Source organism: Nasonia vitripennis, chromosome 3 (genome assembly GCF_009193385.2).
Source record: "Nasonia vitripennis strain AsymCx chromosome 3, Nvit_psr_1.1, whole genome shotgun sequence".
NCBI classification, from domain to species: domain Eukaryota; kingdom Metazoa; phylum Arthropoda; class Insecta; order Hymenoptera; family Pteromalidae; genus Nasonia; species Nasonia vitripennis.
Window position 1 is genome coordinate 21,045,461 of NC_045759.1, and position 23,204 is coordinate 21,068,664.

Consider the following 23,204-nt stretch of genomic DNA (forward strand, 5'->3'; position numbering starts at 1 on the left):
CAGCCGCGTTCGCTTGCGAAACGAGGCTGCGCTTTCCCGCGGCACGAAACGCGCGACTCTCCTCTCTGAATTATGTCGGCGAGACTCGCTCGGGGTCCGTTATGTGCGCGCGGTACGAGCCGAAAAATCTCGTCGGGCCTTTTTTTTCGAAAGTCAGCCGGGTGTGCCGTGTGCGGCGATCGATCGCCGCTGCTGCTGGACACAGAGAGAAAGAGTATAGAGGACTCTGTAATACTTGCCTTTGGCTCTTGGGTTATTGTGATTGATAAGGTCGGTGATATAGAGGCGCGACTAACCGCGAGATTCGGTCGGTTGATAATCGATAGATAAACGTGCGGCTTTTGCGAGGCTCTCGCGTTTGTTGCTGGATAAATATAACGAGGGTCGCTGTGGCTTGTATTTGTTGATGCGGAAGGTGAATCACACGAGGTGCGGTGGCTGTCGTTCTTGCTTTTTTAACGATAAAAGAGAGAATTGTTTTAAAAAAGTATGTATCGCTTTTCGAAAACTTTTTGGGAGATTACGTTTCAGCTATGCTGCAGTAATATATTATAGTAAGGTTATATGCATATAGGCGAGTTCGGTACGATGATGGAGATGACGGACGAGAATCGATTATAGGGGTATCGAGTTGTATCATTAACGCGGGAATGTAAAGGCATGTTTCTGTTAAATAGTTTTTTTAGCCCAGTCGAAAAACCGCCTGACATTGATAGATGCATTATCTAACGTTAATGACGAAAAAACCGGCCTTTTCAACGAAGGTGCTTAGAATGATCCCATCCTCCAACAGTTCGTTAAACGAAGGATTTATAAACCTTTTCCATTGGATTATTTCTATTTGACTCATTTTCGAGCACACAATGCTCGTCATCGCGGCTATGTACATCTGCGCAGAAAACTCAGTCATTGTTGGGTTTTGAGCATTGTTATTTTCCGGCCTCGAGTGATCTCATTTCAACTCTTTTTGCCAACCCGCCTTTGTTTTCACTGACAATTTGAAGAGAGAAAAAACTCCAAGACTTTGTATCCACGTTTTTCAATCAAAAATGATTCACGACACTTGGCGTGATTACATTACGTAATTAACACGAGCATACGAACTAATTTTTATAATAAAATCAGCTTTTCCTTTCGCGCTGCATACTATTAAAGTTGCCTTCGTTTTTTTTAAAGGTCAGCACCTCATGCAGACCATGTAATAAGCTTTTACACTGCACATCCAACATGCGGTAATTAATAATCCAACGCATTATACGCAGACGCTTTCGCAAGTTGCCTTAACGACGCTAGAGCGCGCGTTTGTTAATGAAACTGCTGAACTAATATTTGCCCACGCGCAATGTTTACGCGGTACTAAATACACGCACGGCATATTCCATTTCTCTCCTCCGATAATGTTGCTGCACTCGCGTGACCCTTTTCTCCAAGCTACGCATACAGCTTCATAAACGTTTTTTTTTTACGTAACGCAATGGAGTCTCTTCTATGAATATTAATGTATTTAAATCGCGCGCGCGCTATTGCAAATAACGCACTTTCTTCAGGCGGTATACATGAGAAAATCGCCGAGTCGAGAATTCGGTGGTCTTTTGTTTCTAATCACGAGTCGGATCTTCGAGTTCATCGAGCGAAATATTTATGAAGCTAGGTTCAGGAGAGGCTCGAGGCATTAGGAGTGATTTGCATATTAGATTAGATCTTTCGGAAGAATAAACGAGATATAAGTCGATACTTGTTTCCTCAGCTTGTTGTGTGAATGCAGTTTTCTCGGAATATCGGTGTGCGCGTTGACGTGCTGCATTTTTTGTATTTTAGAGCTTCTCAGAGGTTCAAATCCGTCGGTTTAAAAATGATTTCCGTTCGTCTTTCTTACTTTGTTCTCGAAAGCGCTTCTATATTTACGACCATTAGAGGCTTAAATCGCATCGTAGAGAACGTAAGATCATTTAACCGTTGACGCAAAAAACTGCGATGGATTTTCTCGTAATGGATTTTTTTTTTGTTTTTGTCACCCGGCGTGAAATAACCAGAGAAAAGAATTTAATTTCTCGCAATATATATAAATGCGGGTGAAGTAATCGAAGCCGATACTTGGTTTTCCACTCGCGTCTCGGTGTTGTTACACCAAGCATTCATAATACTACAACGAGAAAGAAAAGCGTAGCGAGAAACCAGTTTTTACATTGAAAAGAGAAAAAAAGAAATATATACGGATTTATTCGCACTTGGCAACAAGATAAGCCTCATCGGCGTACGAGGAAGATTCGCAGTTTCTTTTTTTTTCTTCAATTCTGGATTTTTTTCATGAAAGCCATTCATTTATCAACTGACACAGATCATAAAGTCATAACGAGGAAAAACTTGATTCAAGCCTATGAATAACATATTTCAAATCAACATTCAACATTTATACAACGTTAACTCCCAAGTAAACGTCGACTCAGCTCGTTGCTATAGCTATATAAAGATAAGGGAACATTTTTAAGTGTTCAAAAACGAAACCGTTCACGAGGCAACGAATGATGTTATTTCCTTCGTAAAATTCCGAGCAATTCTCACAAACGGAAGTTGAATCAACGCAAACCATCGCTCTCATCAATATACCTCAACAAATCGGCGTACAACTCTCGCGCCTGTGATTTTCTCCGTTCACGAAATACAACACGAAAAAACAAAAAGATTTCACAAGTTACCAGCAGCTCGCGCTGTTCACCGACACACATACGTATAGCCGCTCTCGAGCCTCACGGGCAATTCCTCGTGTGTACGAACGTTTGGATTTTTCGAGGCCACTGCTGGCTTTCTGGGCAAATTAAATCTTTACGCGCCAGAGAGTACGCGAATTACGTTGCATCGGCCAGTACAGCGCACCGCCGTGCGCATATATAGCGGATTATGCAACGCGCGCGCAGTGCTGGTCTGTGTGTTGCTTCCTTCGCTGAATTTTGCCGCAAAACTGATGCGCGTTGCGTTGCCTACTTGGATGTGTCGAATAAGGCACTTTTTTGGCGACGAAAATTGACTGCTTCGAAAGTTATGATTCGATTGTTGAATTCGGGAGAGGGATTAGATACGGAAGAGTGTGTAATCAGCGTTGATGGATACCTCCGGCGTTGCCGTTCTAATCCGTCGCTGCTGAATTAACGAGTGCGTTTCTAAGTATCTTTTTTCGAGTTTCTTTATTCCAAGTGCGCGTAATATTACTCAATTAGATTACGTGTATACACGCGGCTGTAGATTTCAGTGTAAATTAGCGTGGTTATAACGGGTAGTCTGGAATGACACGTTTAAATAATTAAAGTAATCTGAAAAGCGAAAAAAATGGTCGATAACTACTGAAAATAGCTCCGCTCGCACTTATCGACTTATACTTGCTGTGTTGGAACCAAAAAACCGGGCGTGAATCACTAATGAGTCATACACCGCACGCTGCACTGCTGCACGGTTACATCGAGAGGGGTGTTGATTATAATTTTAATATATGAGAAGAAGAAGATTGATGGAATCATTTCTCGCTTATCCGGAAATTACATCGTGAGAATTCGCGGGAAATTTTTGAAATTCTTAGAAAACTCATGCTGATCCCGAAGATTCTCAATGTATATTCGTTATAAACGTTACATCTAAAATAAACTGTTTACAGTTGTTACAAAACGTATATTATCTCACATTATAGAATAACACGTACATAGTAATAACGTGCAATTTTTACGTAACCGTCTTTCGTGGGAGCGCAATCATTACGCCGTGTGCAATCCTGCAAATATTTTTCAAAGCTGCATATGCTTTATCGCGCACGATCAATTTAATTTTCTTGGTAAATTCAGCCCGGCCGACAAAAGTTAATTCCATTCCATTAAAAGTTATATTATGAGCTTCGAAAAACTCCGGTAAACATACTTGATGCAGAGGCGCGCGGCGCTCGTTAACTCGGAAAAATGCAGTGATTTATAAGCGGAAGAGAGTTTTCCGACGCTAAATCGTAATTTCCGCCATCGTGCGGGAAATAAATAAAAACATATTTTACGAAAATCCGAACGGTTACAATTTGTTTAAATAAAAATTATCGTATTCATACGACGATCCATAGAATATTCGCGAATAATGCATCGCTATATGTAAATGCGCGGACAATGTGATGTGCCGAGCTGCGGAACAGTTTTCGAAAAGCTGCGCAGCATATATCGTAACTTCGTTAAAAGCCAGAGAGCGCGAAAATCCACGCTTTATACTGTCCGACGCGAAAAGTATTGTTTTACGCGGTGATTCGCCGAAGCGCTGCACACAAAAAATACGGAAACTCGATCGACTCAGCTCGCTCGCCCCTAAAAGAGGAAAAAAAACTGGTGAAATGAAAAACCGGCGGATTATCGCACACGCATAGATGTACACGCACTCGCGCTCGGGATTCCTTCCGATTGACGCTTGTTTGCGCTCTACATTATCGCACCGGCTTATCTCTCTCTCTCTCTTGGCTGCGGAAATGAAAAAATTCCGTACGCAACGAATAGGTGTGTACACCTACCTGCGTGCGCTGATTTATCGGTTTACGGCTCTGCGAGTATAGATGATGGTGTGCAGTGTTGTTTGTGATTTATCCGCGTGACATTTTTCCCGCGGATTGTATACTTTTGCTCGCTGCGCTGTGTGTATAATAAGCGTCGAAGGTATACGATTTATGCTATGCCATAGTGTGGGTTTGATGGATCGGGTCGTCGGACGCTTTCTCTGCGCGTGGAGGAATAAGCGAGTTTTTTTTTAAAGCGTCGATCCATTATTCACTCCGAGACCGCGAGTCAAGTGCAGCGAGATATTATGTATTATGAGGAATCGAGCTCGAGCACTTGACGGAAGCGGAGTTTGTGTGCAAACAGAGACGGGTTCCAAGTATGGCCAGGCCAGTTTTCTTGTTTCCTTGGTCTCTCTCTGATGCATATAGTAAGAGAAAAAGTGACCACGGGATGCAGAAAGTTGGTTACTGACACGGAGTATAAGGGCCAGTTCATATTGTATTATAGACGATCAGTAAAAGAATTACATCTTGGATGTATTATTTGTATCTGGAAAAAAAAATTGCGCCATCGTCAGATGAGAATATAGTATATAATTATGCAAAATATCGATTAAATCTAACGGGGTTACGATACCTATAAATACGTAATCAATATTATGATGCATAGTGGAAATTTTGCTTGATAAAGATAATGGAAAAAAGTAGTACTTTATTTACAACCGCGGGTTGAATCTCAGCATCCTTGAGCGTCAAGGATTTATAATCGAGAATCTAATACGCTTGTATAGGCCGCTATGCTCGCGCACTTTCATTACAGCCGATACTGCATGCAGTAGTAGATTTTTTCTTGTGTATAAGTATCCATTAATTCTCTCTTCTTCTCGATCCTCGCGACTTTTTAACGTTGCAATAGAATCTGCTTAAATAATGATAAAATGTCAATCTATACTGTATAATTTTCGAATACAAATTCCAAAACATCTTCCCACAATACTTACTCTGGCCCATTTCGAAAGTGAAAAAAAAGGAAACATGCTATAACGACCGCGGGTCAAGCATAAGGCCCAATTATACGTGAATCACCAGCCTCGTTATTCGACACACTACCGAGCGTATCCTCAAAACCTTGATTGGAATCGTTGCAGCTCTGACGCATTCTCGAAATACGCCCCGCTCTCTAAACTCACAGCATAAATTATCTAACTAATGTCTCTCACGTCGTTATACTGCACACGCTGAACTTGGCCCCGAAGACCTTTTTCGCATATCTCTACACGAACAAAAAAACTCTACACGTGCATATGACGTGAATAATGAAAAAAGGGCCCGCCGGGCTCGTTTCCAGGAAGCTCCACACAGGGGCGTGGTACTGCAGAGCCGGCTATGTATGTGTCGTAACCCGCGCGCAGCGCTTGGGTATATAGAAGATGCAGCCCTGGCTTCGTTAAAATCGAGCGAGTCTGTGCCCTGCTCCGAATCTGCCGTTGTTACGAGCATTAGCTCGACAGAGAAGAGAAAAGAGAGATGTGCCACTGACAGCTGCTGGATGATGCGGAGGTTTGAAGGGAAAATCCGGCCACGCGAGTCTGTGTGGGAAAGCTTGCGTCTATCGGATAGATGAAGGCTCGATAAGCATTCGATCTTCAGGCCAATGCACCTGCTGTACTAATTATCAATCTTCCAATACGGCTGGATCGCTCTGAGGAAATCTCTCCGCGAATAGAATCGAGTGCATTCACCCCTATACTGGCTTACATACGCGCTGCACTGTGTTCCATTAGCGTAACGCTAAAACGGAAGCGCAATAACTTTATTGCGATTATAATTTTATAGCCGGCGATAAAATATTCAATCGATCGCGCGAGTGCAGTGTGTTTTATATACCCCGTGTGTGTTCCAAAAAAGTAAATCCATCGATCGCTGATGCAGAATCGCAAAGCGATGACGCTGCAGCGAGCGAACGACCGGAAAAGGAATGATGTATGATGTGCGTCTGTTTCTTGCAACGATTTTACGGATCGTTATTGTGCACAAGCTAGCGTCTGGTACAGTATAGTGGAGTTTTTTTGAAAAAATAAATTATAGGATGGAAGCGTTTTCTTTTACGAGAGCGACGTGTATTTTATCGATGGCTTCTATATATACACGCATCGGAGGATAAAATTATAAATACAGAGTTAAATGCGTCGCTGCCCTTTACCTCGAGAGAGAGAGAGAGAGAGTGAGAGAGAAGTGTGGCTAATTAAACTATAAATATATCGCGACTTTGCGCAGCGGGCATAAACATGCGTTTGATGTAGTGGGCTGTCGTTGAGTTCTTCTTCGTCTGAGTTAATCCTCGGACACACACACACACACAAAAGTATATACAAACTTTTAATCAATTTCGACCTACACGTAGTTTCTCACTCCCTCCTGGGGCAAAAGCAAATAATTACAACCGAATCGAAAGTTTCTCTCTCGATACACACACATCCGCATTCGAATCCAATTACTTGCTCGAGTCCACGACACAGCGTAAACACACAGTCGAAGCACATATCCCCCTCTATACTTCCCAAAAATGTTCGTACGGCACAAACTAAGCCAATCTCTCGACACATCGCGTGGTGCAATTTAATTCATCAAAGAAACAACTCTATATACTCCTCATAAGCTTTTACGAAGCGGACGTCTCTATGCGTTAGTGGATTTTTTTTCTCTCTCTCTCTCTCTCTCGTTCTCCGGCTAAATTTAAAGTCGCCCTCGCCCTTTTTCTTCATATCACGGTCTCGAGACTTTTGGCTCCGACGCGGCTGCTGCTTTCTTATTTGCTCTCTCCGCGTCGTGTCTCGTCCGTTTCTGTTTTCCTCCGGGGAGTTTTGACTTTTCCCCTTTTACGCTCGCTGTGTGGGTATATACTGCTGCGAGGTGTATACATAATTCATTCATGCGCTTTTAGCTATATTTATACGCGTCTCGCGCGCGAGAGAGGAAATACAGCAATTTTAACCGACGGTTGGATTGCGCTTATGGATTGATCCGGCGGGCTCGTACAGTTTCGAGGAAAAGTATACACTACTAATGTTAAATTATGACGAGGAGACGATCGTAAAGTTTAAACATCCTTATACAGATGTAAATCCAGGCCTCGTGACGTAATCCGCGATATCACACAAGGCAATTTCAATTAGCGCTGTCTCTCGAATCTTATATCTACTTTAAACGATCAGAAAAATACCGTCATCGACGATCATACATATAACACACACTTTCTTCAATAAACGCGCGACTTTCGTCTCTAATTAACAATCTCTCTTGTAAGCGCGCGAAAAAACAATTTAAATTTGCAGAGAGCTCCCACGACAATTTATTTTCGCCTCGTCGCTCCAGATACGGAGCCAAGAGCAATCCACTCACGCGCGCGGCTGCTCTTAATCTTCGTTCCCACATACGCTTGAACTTCAACGCTCGGTTTTTTTTTGCCTTTTCGGCAGTCTCTCTCACATATTCCCAGCTCGTCTCTCCGAGTTCGTGCTACGAATCTCTCGCGGCGCAATTGGAATAATCGTCTTGTTTTGCGGTCGATCGCACGAGGTTCTTTTTTTTTCGGGATGACGAAAATTTCGCACAACGTGCGTTTTTTCTCCGATGTGTTACAACTGGGGTATAAGCGACACGAGACGAAAATACGTATTTATCAGTCTCGCAACGATTGAACAATCGATATACCTACTGTATTATCGATCTTTCAGATCAATAGCCAATAACGCTTCATTCACATGTTGCGCATGAAGTAACCACTTTGGAACTCGCGTGTACGTATCGCAGAGTCATTTGTTATAGGTGGCGAGAACGCGTTGTAAGAAACCGCGACGACGCACTTTCAGACGGCCGAATATACGGCTCAACGAGGTCGCTTTCTATCTCTCGTTTCATTCGGTACACTTCGTTACAGATCCTTCAAAAGTTGGCCTATACTGAAAAAATAGACGCCTCATGCGCGATAGACCTAAATATTAAAACACACTACTCGCATCTTCTCCAAATAAACTATCTCCTATCATCAGCCCAAAAAACCAGCTCAACGCCCAACCCACTTTTTTAAAAAATGGAAACGCGTACACTCGCGCGAAAATAAGGCCGTAGCGCAAGAGCAGCCATAGTCCGGCTCCAGCGAAGCGCGTAAACGCTCGTGTGCAACGTACACCCATGTCAGCTCGTCGCGGAGAAACGCCTCGCATTGTCACGCTCGTATACACGCGTATGTGTATACGAAGAAGCTTCAATTGTGCGCGTTCAATTATTAGCATCATTGTCTCGCGACGCGAGTGAGCCGCAGGAATGCGCGCAGGCCTTTCGCCGCGGCGGTGCGTTGAAAAATACTTGCGAAAGCTATATGTATACGTCTATATTACACCAGATGTGTACTGGGTCATGTGAGGTATCGAGATTACTTGAGGTGTGGTATAGTTTAGTTTCTGGCGGGTTATTTAAAAAAAATATATATATATATATATATATATATATATATATATATATATATATATATATATATATATATATATATACGAGATCTTTGATGTATTATAATCCTGGTAGAAACGGTATCCAAGTTATTTGGAAGTTCTGAGGTTGTCAATCTCAGAACTTTGTAGTTTTCTTTGCTAGTTTTTGTTACAAGATGTAACGCTGTTTATCCTAGTTCTTTGGCAGTTTTTAGATTGAGTATTCTGAACTATTTTCTTCCGAAGATAGTTGGTGAAATAACACGACACAGGTGCACGTGGTTAATGGCGATTCGAGGTTAGAATTGAAAAATCATTACTAGCAGGCTTGTATTCGAGTTTTTTTAAAATAAAATTATATAGAATAATGATTTGCATGCGAAAAATTTCGAGCGACCGGAGACTCGATCCCGAGCCCCGCACAAGGATAGTCGCGCGCCTTAGCCAACCGATCCAAGTAAACGTTGTCATTTGACCAACTATCTTGGGCATTACTTTTCAAAAACGGCTCGATCTAAGAACTGCCAAAGAACTAGGATAAAAAGCGTTACATCTTGTAACAAGAACTGACAAAGAAAACTACCAAGTTTTCTGTAAACAAGCCCTACTGCTTTCCCCCGTGCGTGTAAATGGATCGTAAATTCAGAGTTTCCAAAGTCTCTTCGGCATAAGGCTGCCATAAAACAAAGAAATTCGCGCGGTGAAATTAACGGCATTGTATTATATACTGGAGCAGAGCTGTCGGGCAAAATTAACGAATAATTTTACTTCCTAGACTGTTATACTCACATCTCATTTCTAAAAGAGGCTATATACCGCAACGCTTTTACGCAACGCGCGGACCACGAGACGGGAGAATAATAATTGAATCGTTATTACGAATTTTACTGGGGATACAGCGCATTTGCATTATATCACCGCTCGCGATCGCGATTCTCCGAAAAACAGACACCACATCTGCGCGCAGCGAGGTGCGGAAGTAGAGTATATACAAGTAGAGCGAAAAAAGACGAAGTCATCGCTCGGAGGCAAAATTCTTTTACATACATACACGCAGTCGTTTCCTTCAGTACATACCCTCACGTATAATATAAACTCTAACACTCGAGCTGTCACTCGCGCATCTTCTATTTTCGTATTCCAACTAGCTCGTATAGGGCCTCTCTACGCGTCTACACGCGCATATACAGAGACGCGTTAAAGCGCCATTAATCCGCCTTATGATTTGCACACAATGTAGTGCCGCTTTCACCTCGCGAGCGAAATGCCTCTGTGCAGTGCGTCTATCTTACGCACACCATATACAGTATTATGTATACGTGTGCAGATCAGCCAATGCATAGGTGATATTGTATTATACGCGTATTACGCGCTGTTATAAAGTATTCGTGAATCTCTATTAAAATCGTATAAAGACTTTCCTGATCGACGTTTACACACAGGCTGATGCATGGGAGCCGCTAATTTTCCGTTCACGGACGCCGTGAAAGGGCGAGGCTCGAGCGCGTAATGAGAGAAATATGCGCTGCGCCGAGCTTTCTCATCGTTTCATTAGGAGATTTACGAGAGACGCCGAGTCGCCGAGTGTAATTGTTCTAGGCTTACGGAAAAAGAGGGAAAGTTCCGTGCGGTGGTGCGACGAGGAGAAGGAAGAGACTTTATTAGACTGTCGGAGTCGCGATTGTCGCTGGGACGAAACGAGGGCTGTTTGTTAATTAATTACGACGACAGGCTCCGCGAGATTAATCCTCATTTCGCGAGGGATTTCGACACTATCCCCGATTAATTATTCATTTATCGTTGCGCAGCGAGAATATTTGAAAAAACTAATTCCGCGAGATGCAAACGGGAAAACGCGTATGTGTGTATGTGTGTGAGAGAAACGCGGAAACGCGATTCGGTATTCCGTATGGCGAGTCCGTCGGGCATTTGCAGATTCGGGCCTCGTATATGCCGTGCATGTGTCACGGAGCCGGAATGCGGGAGTGATATCGTCGCTGTCGCAGCTGTCATTGTTGTGTGTGTGTGCGTTAGGTCGTTAAAATCGTCGACGAGGGCGACGTGACACTGAAATTAGCTCAGCTGATTCAGTTACGTTCCTCTTTGTTTCCAGGGATGAGCGAGTGCGTTCGATTGTTTGAAAGAGCCCATTCGATTTCTTTACTGTAACATTCAATTGAGATTTGGCGTATCCGACGATAAGCTAATAAACAATCGAAAAAAATCTCATCAAGATTATACGCACAGTCGTTAAAGAACGAAGCTAGGAAGGAAGGAAATTAATCGCTCGAAAAAAAAAGCTCGCGTGAAAAAAAACACACACACACACACACCTATCCCTTATCCGAGCTCGGCAGCGAACACCTTGTCCTTTGTAATTGAACAAGCCCTACATACATATATAGCGCGCGCAAAAAGAGGGCCGGGCGCACGTGCGTGCGCGCGGCGGCTTTCATCCTGTTCAGCGCGAGAAAGCCTCGCGTGCATGTGTTCTATATATACATGGACGTATACGTATACGAGGAAGATCAAGGCGAGAGCAATAGCTGTTTCGCGAAAAGCGAGCTGTATCCTTGACTCCGCTGTAATTGGGCTTGTATATATACCACGTGTGTTTCGTTTTTTTTTTCGCGGAGGAGAGATGGCTATCTAGATCGTTTCGAGGATTGGATTTAATTTGTGCGGGAGATCACGCTGTGTAACGGAGGAGGACATTGTTTTCGCGATGACGAGGTTCCCGCGTCTATAAGTGCATCTGATTTTCCCACGGCGATGGATGCTATATACACTGATGCGAGGTTTTTGCGAGGATCGAAAAACGACGAAGAAAAAAAGCAATTCCATTTCGAATCGAACAGCCGTGCGGGGAGTATATGAGGGCTGTATGCGGGAGAGCAGAGGGAGCAAACACTATTTGCGCGGTATAGCAGCTGCAGTCTCCTAAAATCTCGCTAAATCCATTAGCCCACACTCCATTAAACTCGCGATTCGCTCCTCTCTCCTCCTATAGTCGTTGCCGGCTTATCGGGAGCAATCTCCTCTCGGTAATGACCTTTGCAGCGTATTACGACTTTGTCTCTCCTTCGCTGTCCTCGTACATTGTTTTTTGTTTATTATAGCATAGAACCCACACGATTGCTCTTATCAACTTTTTCCTCCTCTAACCAAAATATAAAGCCTTTACGCGTCGTTAACTTCTCACCTCGTCCGCCGCAATCATCATCCCCAGCGCAACAATAAAAAGCCCCGTCCCTCGGCTATCGTCACGTGCGAAATATCTCTCGCATTGAAAGCTGAAAGCGAAAACTACTACAGTAGTAGTAGTAGTAGTAGTAGTAGTAGTGGATGTAGTCGGGAGGGACGAGGACGAGGAGGCGCGAGAGGGATCGATCAATATATGCTGCAGCCCCGGCGTCGTCGGGACCGGATGTCCCGGAAAAGAGACAGTTCGCGGACATTTCCCTCGGTGAGGCGCTGTGTATATATGTATGTGCACGATGATGTATACTGCATGCGAGAGAGATAGAGGAGAAAATTAAAAAGTCAGTCTGGAAAATGGACGCTCTGCGGTGTCGGTTGGATGGATGTATGCGAGATGGAATTTTTATTATTTCGCGAGGGATTGAAGCGCGACGGATATAGATATACGCGGTGTGTAGGGATATTTCACGCTTTTTCGGCTGGCGGAGATGAAAATGTATGCGAATATACGAGCTATCCCTGCGGTTGTGTATACTTTTGGACTCTGCTCGTCCAGTCAATAATATAGAGGTGTGTTGTTCAACTGCCTAAACCTGCTGTTATACTGCCTTACATCCTTCCGTTCGGTGCGTCAAATGCCATACCTTTAACCCTCCGAAAATGCAGTGCAAACTACATCTCATTACACACACAGCACTCGAACAAAACAAACAGCCCATCACCGTTGTCGTCTCGCCCTGACGCAGCCCCTCGAGCTGTGCTACGTCTCGAAGGGTCGTCGTCGTCGTCGTCGTCAAAAGCCGAGACGACAGCACACATCCGGAAAACGAGAGCAGATAGAGAGGCTACAGTAGACGACAGTTTTTGAATAACCCCGCCGAAAGAGATCAAAAGCGGCCGTATAACGAAGCGGCCGAAAAAGAGGGTAGAGAAAAATCGTAGGTCATACACCCCTTCGCGAGAAAGCTCCGAGGTCTGTGTATGGAATTATTAGTATCCAACTAAACGAAGTACAAATATAGGCTTCAAAGAGCGAAGCGAAGGAAAACACGAAGATGATGCCGCACGACGACGAGTTTTCCGTTGCTGGGGATGTATAGGCGCACTTACAGTATACAGTGTATATAGACGCTCGTGCGCGGGGAAACGAACTATAGGGGCAGCTCGTTTCCAGGCGACCGAACCTTCTTACCGTCTCTCTTTCTCTCGGCGATGCGGAAGCGGAGGTTCTATTACGCCTCGCTCTCTCGCGCGCGATTTGTGCCGTACAGAGAGAGAGAGAGAGAGAGAGAGACTTTTATTTCACTACTTTTCTGATTCGAGAGCTGTTTCTCGGGTTATTGCGGTTCTCTCGGCGGCTGCTTCTTACTTCGCTGATGCGACTTTTGCCCGAGGAATGAAATATCTAATTGAAATAGCTCTATCGCGATAACAGCCCAAATCCAACGTTCGATAATAACAGCCCGACAGTATATGGATTCTTTCGCAACGCGATGTGTCTCCACAAATTTTCGGCCTTGCTCGATACGGATCTACACGTTATACGTTTGCGTCAGCAGTTCCGAGCACATACACCGATGAATTTTCACCCATAACGGTATATCAATTATACCACAGGCGCATTTCTTCTCTCCATACACACTACATACGCGTACTTACGTATATATAGCTTCTCTCTTGGCTCGTTGCTTTTTTTCCCGCGCACACACGCAGAGAGCAGCGACTAGAGCCGCGGACGCGAAAATAATGGCATAATCATCGTAATGGGCCGTGCGCGCTCGAGCGGCGAGTCCTTTATGGCGCATCCGCTGCCGCTTCCGCCACTGCCGCCGTGTCTATAGACATTACAGTTGCTGTGTGTCGGTACATAGATCGATATGCCGCGGGAAGAGAAGTTTTCTTCGTTTTTTCCACGAGCTGAACCTGTCTCTCTCGGATGACGGAGCTGTGGCGGCTGATGGGCCATGATGAACGAGGAAGAAGTTAGGCGGCGTTTAGCACTGCAGGTGGAAGTGTGTGTGTGTGCAGAGAGTCTTCCTGCGGCCGTGTTTTTTTTTTTTAGAATCGATGATAAATTCTACTTTATCCGGATAAAACCGCAGATACGTCTCGTCGATTCATTATGCGCAGCTCTGAGAGAGCTTTGACATATCTCACGCATAAAACCCGTTTAATGGCGAAATTTCTAATCATCGTTCTAACATCGGGCAAAACACCGATAGTAACGCGATACCTATACGTAGCGTCGTTTCATTAGCGATAGAGAGAAAACGAACTCTCGAGAGTCACGCACTAACCACGGGTGTACTTATATACACTCTTTTCGCGATTTCCATACGTCGAGAGAGCAATTGCCGGCGTCGGCTCCCTTTTTCACGGGGGGAGATTTATAAGGTATTTATAGATATGCGATTGACTGACACGTGTACGCATAGAGTCGGTTGAGTGCTGCGCAGGGTCGGATGTGTAATGGAGTTACCGAGTGTTCTCTCTCGAGTGAATTTTGGCTCGTGTGGCTTTTAGACTGGACGAGGTGGTTTATTAAACCGATATGCATGCGTGTGTGTACATTAGGTGTGGTCGGGGAATTCAATCGATAAGTTGCTTAACTGGCAGCTATAGAATATTTATATTCAAGACGCTATGTATAAGCTAGCGAATTTATTAATTAAAAAAATCCCAGGCAATTATAATATAAGCGTAAATTTTCCTCGACGATAAGAAACAAAATTGAATCAGACAGCAGCGCACGCGGTTTATTTAGAAAGCTCGCACTCCGCTGTCCGATAAATCCGAAATAGAACGGGCGCATTTATTGATTCGACTCATCGTCGAGCGGGCGGCGGCCTAACGAGCTGAGCGGCTGGAATTTAAATAACCGCCTATTCGTATTTGAAATTGCATTCGATCGCTAGCTACGTCGTAGAGATGGAAAAATGCATTTTAATAGAATTATTATAAACCAAAATTAAACATTTTTTCGCTTCTATTGTCTCCAGGTGACGAGATCAGCCGACTTGGCGATCGAGATCCCGGGTAACCTGAGCCAGGGTGGCAGCTGGTACCGGCTTGACTACAGTCCCCGAATCGGCGACCCACCGCCAAACACGACGATAGCCGCCTCGGAAATCGGCGACGTCATCAAGTTCCGCAATGGACTGCCCGGCACGAGGTACGAGTACTGGCTCTACTACAGCAACGACACGCTTCACGATTGGCTCACCTGGACGGCCTCCATCACTACTCGTGAGTATATATTTTTTGCTCTTATATGCTTAAGGAGATTTTTGATAAATTTTGCAACTGCAGATCGGTTCCGTGAGTCATACTTTGCCATTCGGATGTGATTCACCGCGGATATACGGATGAAGCTTCGGGACAAAATCCATATCCCAACTCCCCGTTGACAAGGCTTCTCGAACCGCCGACAATAGCGAGCTTCTTTCACGTATGCGGCTTTTGTACGACGAGAGAGAGAGAGAGACGCCGCGCGAGTTTCGCGAAAACGAGGTCTCTCTCTCTCTCTCTCTCTCTCTCTCGTCGCTCGAATAAGCGAAATTTCGCTTCTGGGTCATGCGCTCGCCTCGCGCGCCTTGCGAGCTCGATGATGTCAATTTTCTCGGGAATAAATGTCGCGCGGGCTTTTAAAATATCGTCGCCGCCGTTCGACTCTCTGCAGCGCTAGATGAGAATTCACGGGGTGAATTTCGATGAGAGTACATCGCCATCGCTTTTTTTTTTCCTGAACTTGTATTTTTCGCGCGAGAGTAAAAGTAGGCGTTGTATATACGGTAAAGCTTAATTTCGACGGCTCGAACCGTTTGGTGACCCGTTTACTCTTTAAGGCTCTACCCGATCGTAAAGTCTTTAATTAAGCTCTGCTTTCGAATTCGCGCATTCTATCGGTACATCAGCCCTGCAAATAAAAATTAACGAATCCGCAACGCGGCCGCTGTTCCGATTCCCCAAATTCCCTCGAATTCTCCGAGAGACAAGTGGCATATTGTTGACAAAGCAGATGCGACCGATTTGCTTAATCTCGCAACGATCTTCCGAGAAGCATCTTGGCAGCCTCGCTCCCAGAGCTATTTCTGTTCTCGCCGCACCGCGTCATTCCTCTTCTCGATCGCGATCAACATAAGTCAATATACCGATCAATAATCGATAAATTTTTTCGCAATTACAGCTCCCGATCCACCATCGAACCTCACGGTGTCGGTGAAGAGCGGCAAGTCGGCGGTCGTCTACTGGGAGCCACCACGTCACGGCAACTACTCGGGCTTTCGGTTGCGCGTCCAGAGCTTCAACGACGCGAGCAACCCCTGGACGAGCGTCATCCCCGCCGACGCGGCTCCCTACACCCTGAGGGACCTGACTCCTGGTGCCACTTACTCCCTCCAGCTGTTCACGGTTCTCGAGACCAAGGAGAGCGTCGCTTACACCAGCCGAAACTTCACCACCAGTTAGTTTCGTTTGTCGTTCTTGTTGTTACATTGATAGTTTCAAGCAGACGCCGTTCCATCGATATGCTTCAATTATATAAGCGACGAGGCCTGATTATTGGACATTTTAATTCCGAAGTACGACTGCCGTACGTTGAGGAGCTTTTTATCTCGACAGAGAAATCCAATAATGACGTCTGCGCGCGCAGAGAGATATAGAATAATAATGAGAAACGTTAAAGAAACGACACCGTTCTCGCATTTCCAGAGCCGAATACTCCAGGAAAGTTCATCGTCTGGTTCCGCAACGAGACGACGCTCCTAGTCCTCTGGCAGCCGCCTTATCCAGCTGGAATTTACACTTATTATAAAGTTAGCATAGATCCTCAAGATGCCGCTGAATCCGTCCTCTACATCGAGAAGGAATCGGAACCGCCAGGACCAGCTCAGGCGGCTTTCAAAGGCCTTATTCCCGGTAAGCCTCTTATACACGTCCCCTCTAATTGAGTCCTCTCTCTCTCTCTCTCTCTCTCTCTCTCTCTCTCTCTCTCTCTCTCTCTCTCTCACTCTCTAATAACTCGAGCGAGCGAGTGATGCCTTTTAATTGCTTGTTTCGCGTCGCTCTCGCGGCCCTTTTCACTTTGCCGCGCAAACAGCCGGGCGAATTTATTGCTCTGTGCGAATTACAGGCATCTCTTTTGTTTCCTCGGCTATTGTCTCGTTTTAACTCAATTTAAATTTCTCTACTTTGTATGGAAATCGAATCGTGCGCACATCCCAACAAGTTTAATTTCTAAATTTGTCATATTGCAGGTCGAGCCTACAACATCTCGGTGCAGACAGTGTCGGAGGATGAGACCTCGGCCCCGACAACAGCTCAGTATCGCACAGTACCTCTACGTCCTCTGAACGTCACCTTTGACAACTCTTCGGTCACGTCGACATCTTTTCGGGTTTACTGGTCACCTCCCAACGGCAGCTCCGAGTTTGACAAGTACCAGATCTCACTGGCGGGTAACCGACGCTTCGCCCCCGTGACGCGCAATCGCGAGGATGAGTGTCGCTGGGAGTTCAAGGACCTCGAGCCCGGCAAGACTTACCAGGTTGTCGTCAAGACCTTCTCCGGGAAAGTTTCCAGTTGGCCCGCCAGCAAAGACGTCACGCTGAGTATGCTTTTTTCATTTTTTGTTTTTTATATCGCCTGCTGCGTTGTTTTTCAAGAATCGCGCGGGGAGGTTTGATTAATAAGTTTGTATTTTTAGAGCCTGAAATAATAGGCGAGGCTGGAACTCGTTTGTGAATAATTTCATCTATAGTTTTCCTCCTACCTTTTTCTTTTCAAGTTTCAAAACAAAATCGATGATGCCACGGATAGTGTTATGAATTTTTGTTCAATTTGAGTATTGTACGAAATCGAATCGTCGCCATATATCACTTAAAATCAGATTAAGCAATCATCACTGTCAAAAATGACAAAGACACTCATCGATCCCTCTTGGCTACATACGTCGAGACCCTATCGGAACAATGACGAAACTCCATGGCGCACAAAAAAGTATACGCTCCAGACGCGGGATTTCGTTCGCCCCGCGGCACTAATAGGATTTCACTCGATTGGCTTGCGATTACAGCGGCTGGGGTAACGAGATACGAGAAGTCTCTAAGAGCTCGTCGGCTTTTTAGAAAGTAAAGTTCCAAAGGTTTTTTGCACAGCCCCAGACGGTCATTTTACTTTGATCCAGCGAACTTTTTACAGCCACCGACCGGGAGTTTTATCACTGTAAACTTAGAGCCTGTGTAATAAAGAGTTTCCCCTTATGGAACTGTGTGTAGTGTAACGTTAACGATGTTACCTGGGATAAATTTTATTATTAACCGATGTCGCGTTGGGTATAAAACTGGTTAGTTTGTCGTAAACTGTATTAATCGCGATGCACTTTCCGTTTTATATTTATACTGAATATCATCCGCAAAGTGTAGTTTTTAAAGTGACGATAATAAAAGTCAGAGACTGAGTTACGAAATTGCAATTGCGTAACATAAATTGTTTGCTTGAACCGTTAGAGTTTCTGCATTCGAGATTTTTCGGGCGAAGATAACATTTTTTTTTCTGAATTGAATTTGCTTCTTTTGCACAATAAACTCTTTTAATGTCGAAAGACAAAGGAAGAGGCAAATATACTTTTGTCGTTATTGCGTCTGGAAATGAATACAAAAGCCGGACTGTTTACGTAAAATCCAGCAATTTTCATTAAGCTTTGCATAACGCTGCGCTAATCTCAGCTGGAATTTATGTTTATGATAAGTGCGGAATTCCAGAAAGTAATGCGTTCATTTAACTTATACATTTTAACAGGGCCCCTGCCGGTTCGAGATCTCCGAGCCGAGATTGACGAAAAAACCTGGATGGTCGAGGTTTCTTGGAGCCCCGAGAACACCAGCACTCAGGACACTTACCGGGTCGAGTACCACGAAGTCGAAGCCACTATCGGAGGCGACAGCAACGTTTTAACGACGAATAAAACAAAGGTAATAAATGACAACTGCAGAAGCAGCGTTACGTCGTTGAGCAAAAACCAACTCTCTTTGGATTGTGCCATTCCGCTCAAATTTCTTATTTTTAAAAAGGGATTCGAGAGACTAATTTCATCTTAGAATTTTGATGTTGACGACGGAAGTGGAGAGAAAAAAAACTAAAAAAAAAAACAGGCACCGTAAAAATGTGACGCTTGACCTTCTTTTTAATATCGTCCTCGATAAGTCTTCTCCGCACCAGGACGCGTACGAGAAGAGTCGTGTGTAGAATCTATGAATTCTTTAGAAAAAAAGAGAAATCACCGCTGAAACCCGTCATTGTGTCAATTAACTCGCGCACGCAGAAACACTAATCATAAAAAAATTCACTCCGTTACTATCAAGCAGCGTCATTCATGCAACGAGGACATCCGCGCACTTGAAAGGCCGACGGTTCACAGATTTCATTCTGCCAACGTTTGGGAATTACTTTTATTTTGCCTCGAGATAGATTTCACGCGGGCCCATTCTAAATATAAACGTATAAATATAAATGAAGGAAGTTACTTTCTATTTTTAATAGCGTATAATCAATCGTTTATTAATTTAACTCTGCTATATTTCAGATAACTCTGGAGGCACTGTTGCCAGGCCGAAACTACTCGATAATAGTCCAGGCGATCAGCAACAAGGTCGAGTCGAACGAAACTGTGCTGTACCAGGTGACCAAGCCATCTAGTCCCATAATCGAGGACCTCAAGAGCATTGAGAAGGGTTTGAATATCTCGTGGAAGAGCGACGTGAATTCTCGCCAAGAGAAGTTCGAGGTTACGCACAATCGCAACGACACCGGCGAGAGCGCGACGACTCTCACGACCGAGTCGCACATCGTCCTCGAGGATTTGTACCCTGGAGCCGGTTACGAGGTCAAGGTCTTTGCCATAAGTCACGGACTGCGCAGTGAACCGCACGCTTACTTCCAGGCTGTTTGTGAGTAGTCGCCGAGCGCTTATTTTTTATTATTCATTCCGGCCGCCGAGAGCGATGACACATTATGCTGGTTCTCTCGTCTCTTGCGGATTATCCTGCTTATGTTCTTTAGGCCTCTTTCGAGGCAGCTGTCGTCGTGTTTTTTGAGGTTCCGTTTTGCCGAGTTTTCTGCGAAGTGATAAGCGTCAGGGAGAATTTCGGCGTGATGAATTGGGGGACTGGCTATGGAACTGAGCCAAGAATATTATTTATTCGTTCGACGGGTCTAAAGAGAATGCGACAGGCTCTTGTGATGGTTTTGTTTCGCTTTCTCACTTAAATAAGATTGGAATTAAATATTTCCTTCAGCGATTCGTTTTACTTTTTTCTAGGCTTATTTTGTAAAGATAGATTGTGAATATAAATACGAGAAGAGATTTATAGTTTTCTGACTATAGCAGACCAATTCAAAAAATTTTATGGTAGTCAAAGATTTAAAAAATGAATAAATGATCCTCAAACTCGCGCGTAAAAGCTTTGATTTACATGTTTTCCGAAAAATGCACGATCACGATACTAAATCTTCATTATTCACAGTGCCGCATCCGCCACGAAATCTCAGCATTGAGAAGGTGACTAGCAATACCGTGCTGGTACACTGGGAGGCGCCAACAGACTCGATCTTTTCGGAATACGCGATCAGGTATCGTACCGAGGACGACCCGCGATGGGTGAAGTTGCCAAGCGTAAAGGAAACGGAAGCCGAGGTAGCCGACATGACGCCTGGCGAGCGCTATACCATACAGGTCAATACCGTCAGCTTTGGTGTCGAAAGCCTTTATCCTCTTCAAGTCAACCACACGATTCGTAAGTATCGCTGCATGTAGCTTTTATTATTATATAAATTCAACATTTATTTTAAATGGTATTACATGCTATTTTATGACTTTCAGGTCCGAACCCAGTGCTGAACGTAACGCCGGTTATCGATTCGACGAACGTGACGCTCGAGTGGCCGCGACCCGAGGGTCGGATCGAGTACTACGCACTCAAGTGGTGGCCCTTGGATATACCGGAGAGCATACGCGTGAAAAACGTAACTGCGAGCAGCGACCTGTCGAGCATCGGCTATGAGGATAGCTCCTCGACGCCGCCGAATCATAATATCGAGAGGATTCTCGTGGGTGATCTCATGCCAGGGGTTGAGTACGTTTTCACCGTGTTCACGGTGTCCTACGACCTCGTCAGTGACATCACCAGTCTGAAGACTCGCACGAGTTAGTGGATGAAATTTTTCGTTTTTCTTGGAAATTTCTGAGCTTAACATTTTTATAAGGGCGTAAAAACTGAATTACTGCATGATTTTTTCATTCGATAGACGCCTGAGGGCGATAGAATATCAATCTTCAAATGAACTGAGAATTCAAGTTTAACAAATTCATTCGAGCTGCCTCTAAACAGAAATTTCACGAATAAATTTAAGTCTTAAAAACGATAGAGCATGATATATTTGACTAAATGCACATTTTATTAGATATAAACGTTTTCCAATCCAAAGCTAATTTTAGATGAACGAATTATTTTAGATATTTTAGAGAACACGCAAAATGTTTATTTTTTTCATAAGAATATTTTCCTACACTGAATGCTTCATTTAAATAATAACTAAAACACACTTCTTGTGAACTAATATAATTTTTCATAAAAACTAACACCGAAAGTGGTAAATTTTTAATATTCGAAAATGCATCGACGTGGTTTCATATATTAACACTCTTCAATCGTATTAGAAAGCTTTAATAATTCAATAACATAATAATATCATTAACCTGCAGATATAGAAAATTACTACTTATGCTTGGCTAAGTAAATTAAGGGTCAAAACTAATGAAAAATCCGAATTGTAAAATTGTTTACAATTGACTACAATCATCCAATACTAATATGCACAAATTTTTCCATTGCCCTCGTAACACTTCTAAAGGTGAAAAGGAACTGGGAACAGATCAAGGTACATTTTTTTTTCGTAAGTGTCGTACGCATATACTAATAAACAGTAGTGTGATGCTATAGTGACTAACAATATATTATAAATATACACAGTTGTTATGTATGTACATGTACATGGTACACTAAACCTGAGGATTTGAAAACCAAATTAAGCGTTACTTTAGTCACTTTACCTTCATTGCACAAAGTATTCATGAAGCACACCAGAAAGAATCGATAACGCTAATTTTCATCTTCAACGCCTCATTCGCATGTATCACATAAATGTACTTCATAGGTGTAGACTCGCTTGTCGTTCTTTTAATGAATTGAAATTAAAACATTGACTTACCCGTCAAACTTCTGCGTCCGATCAGCATGCGAAAATCGGCGCAAAAAACCATTAGACACGAGCGCATGCACGTCGTAGTCGCTGCTTGCGCTTCATATATATACACACTCAGACACTCCGCCACATACACTCGACGACACGAGTCTGTCTCTCTCTTTCTTCGCGTGCGCTCGCCTATCCCAACATGTTGTACTTATCTGTTCGCGTCGCAGTGCCGCTGATTCAGTCGGAGGTTGTGGTGGTGGTCGATCGCGACCAGCCGGACTCGCTGACACTACGCTACACGCCAACGCCCGTCCAGTCGTCGCGTTTCGATCTCTATCGGTTTCGCATAAGCGACGGCGTCAACACCACCCAGGAGCGCATCGTCAACGACACCGACACCAAGGTCACGTTCACCGGATTGACGCCAGGCAGGTTGTACAACGTTACCGTCTGGACCGTCAGTGATAAGGTGGAGAGTAGGCCGCTACTCAGGCAGGATAGATTATGTGAGTATTTTAATACTTCAAAGTATGAATAAAATTTGAAGAATTACGAAATTCAGATAAGATTCTACAGTTTACATACTTCCTAGTTGAGATCCTAGTGAACCGTGCAACGATTCGTTTGGTGGGAGAACTTTCAGTCGGCTATGAGATGTTTTTTGCTCCAGAGCCATAATAGCGTTAATTGCGTCTATTACCTTGGCGGAAGTTTCAACCTCATTCCAGTCGTATAGTCTTTGGCAGCGA

At 44.1% G+C, this 23,204-nt stretch overlaps 1 protein-coding gene across 13 annotated transcripts in view; it reads left to right on the plus strand.

Annotated features, from left to right (window-relative positions):
* The window catches only part of LOC100116198 (tyrosine-protein phosphatase 10D), a 38,469-nt gene that overhangs the window by 4,355 nt on the left and 10,910 nt on the right, over nt 1–23,204 (plus strand). For 7 of the 13 annotated variants that reach the window (XM_016983337.3, XM_016983340.3, XM_016983339.3 and 4 more), the window contains exons 2-11: nt 15,204–15,450; nt 16,391–16,666; nt 16,915–17,121; nt 17,460–17,813; nt 19,003–19,175; nt 19,787–20,150; nt 20,727–20,996; nt 21,083–21,406; nt 22,114–22,155; nt 22,683–22,961. In XM_016983337.3, coding sequence (XP_016838826.1) covers nt 15,204–15,450; nt 16,391–16,666; nt 16,915–17,121; nt 17,460–17,813; nt 19,003–19,175; nt 19,787–20,150; nt 20,727–20,996; nt 21,083–21,406; nt 22,114–22,155; nt 22,683–22,961 — 2,536 coding nt within the window. The remainder of the gene's footprint in view (nt 1–15,203; nt 15,451–16,390; nt 16,667–16,914; nt 17,122–17,459; nt 17,814–19,002; nt 19,176–19,786; nt 20,151–20,726; nt 20,997–21,082; nt 21,407–22,113; nt 22,156–22,682; nt 22,962–23,204) is intronic. The other 6 variants (XM_008205160.4, XM_031927783.2, XM_008205162.4 and 3 more) reach the window with 2 other exon arrangements.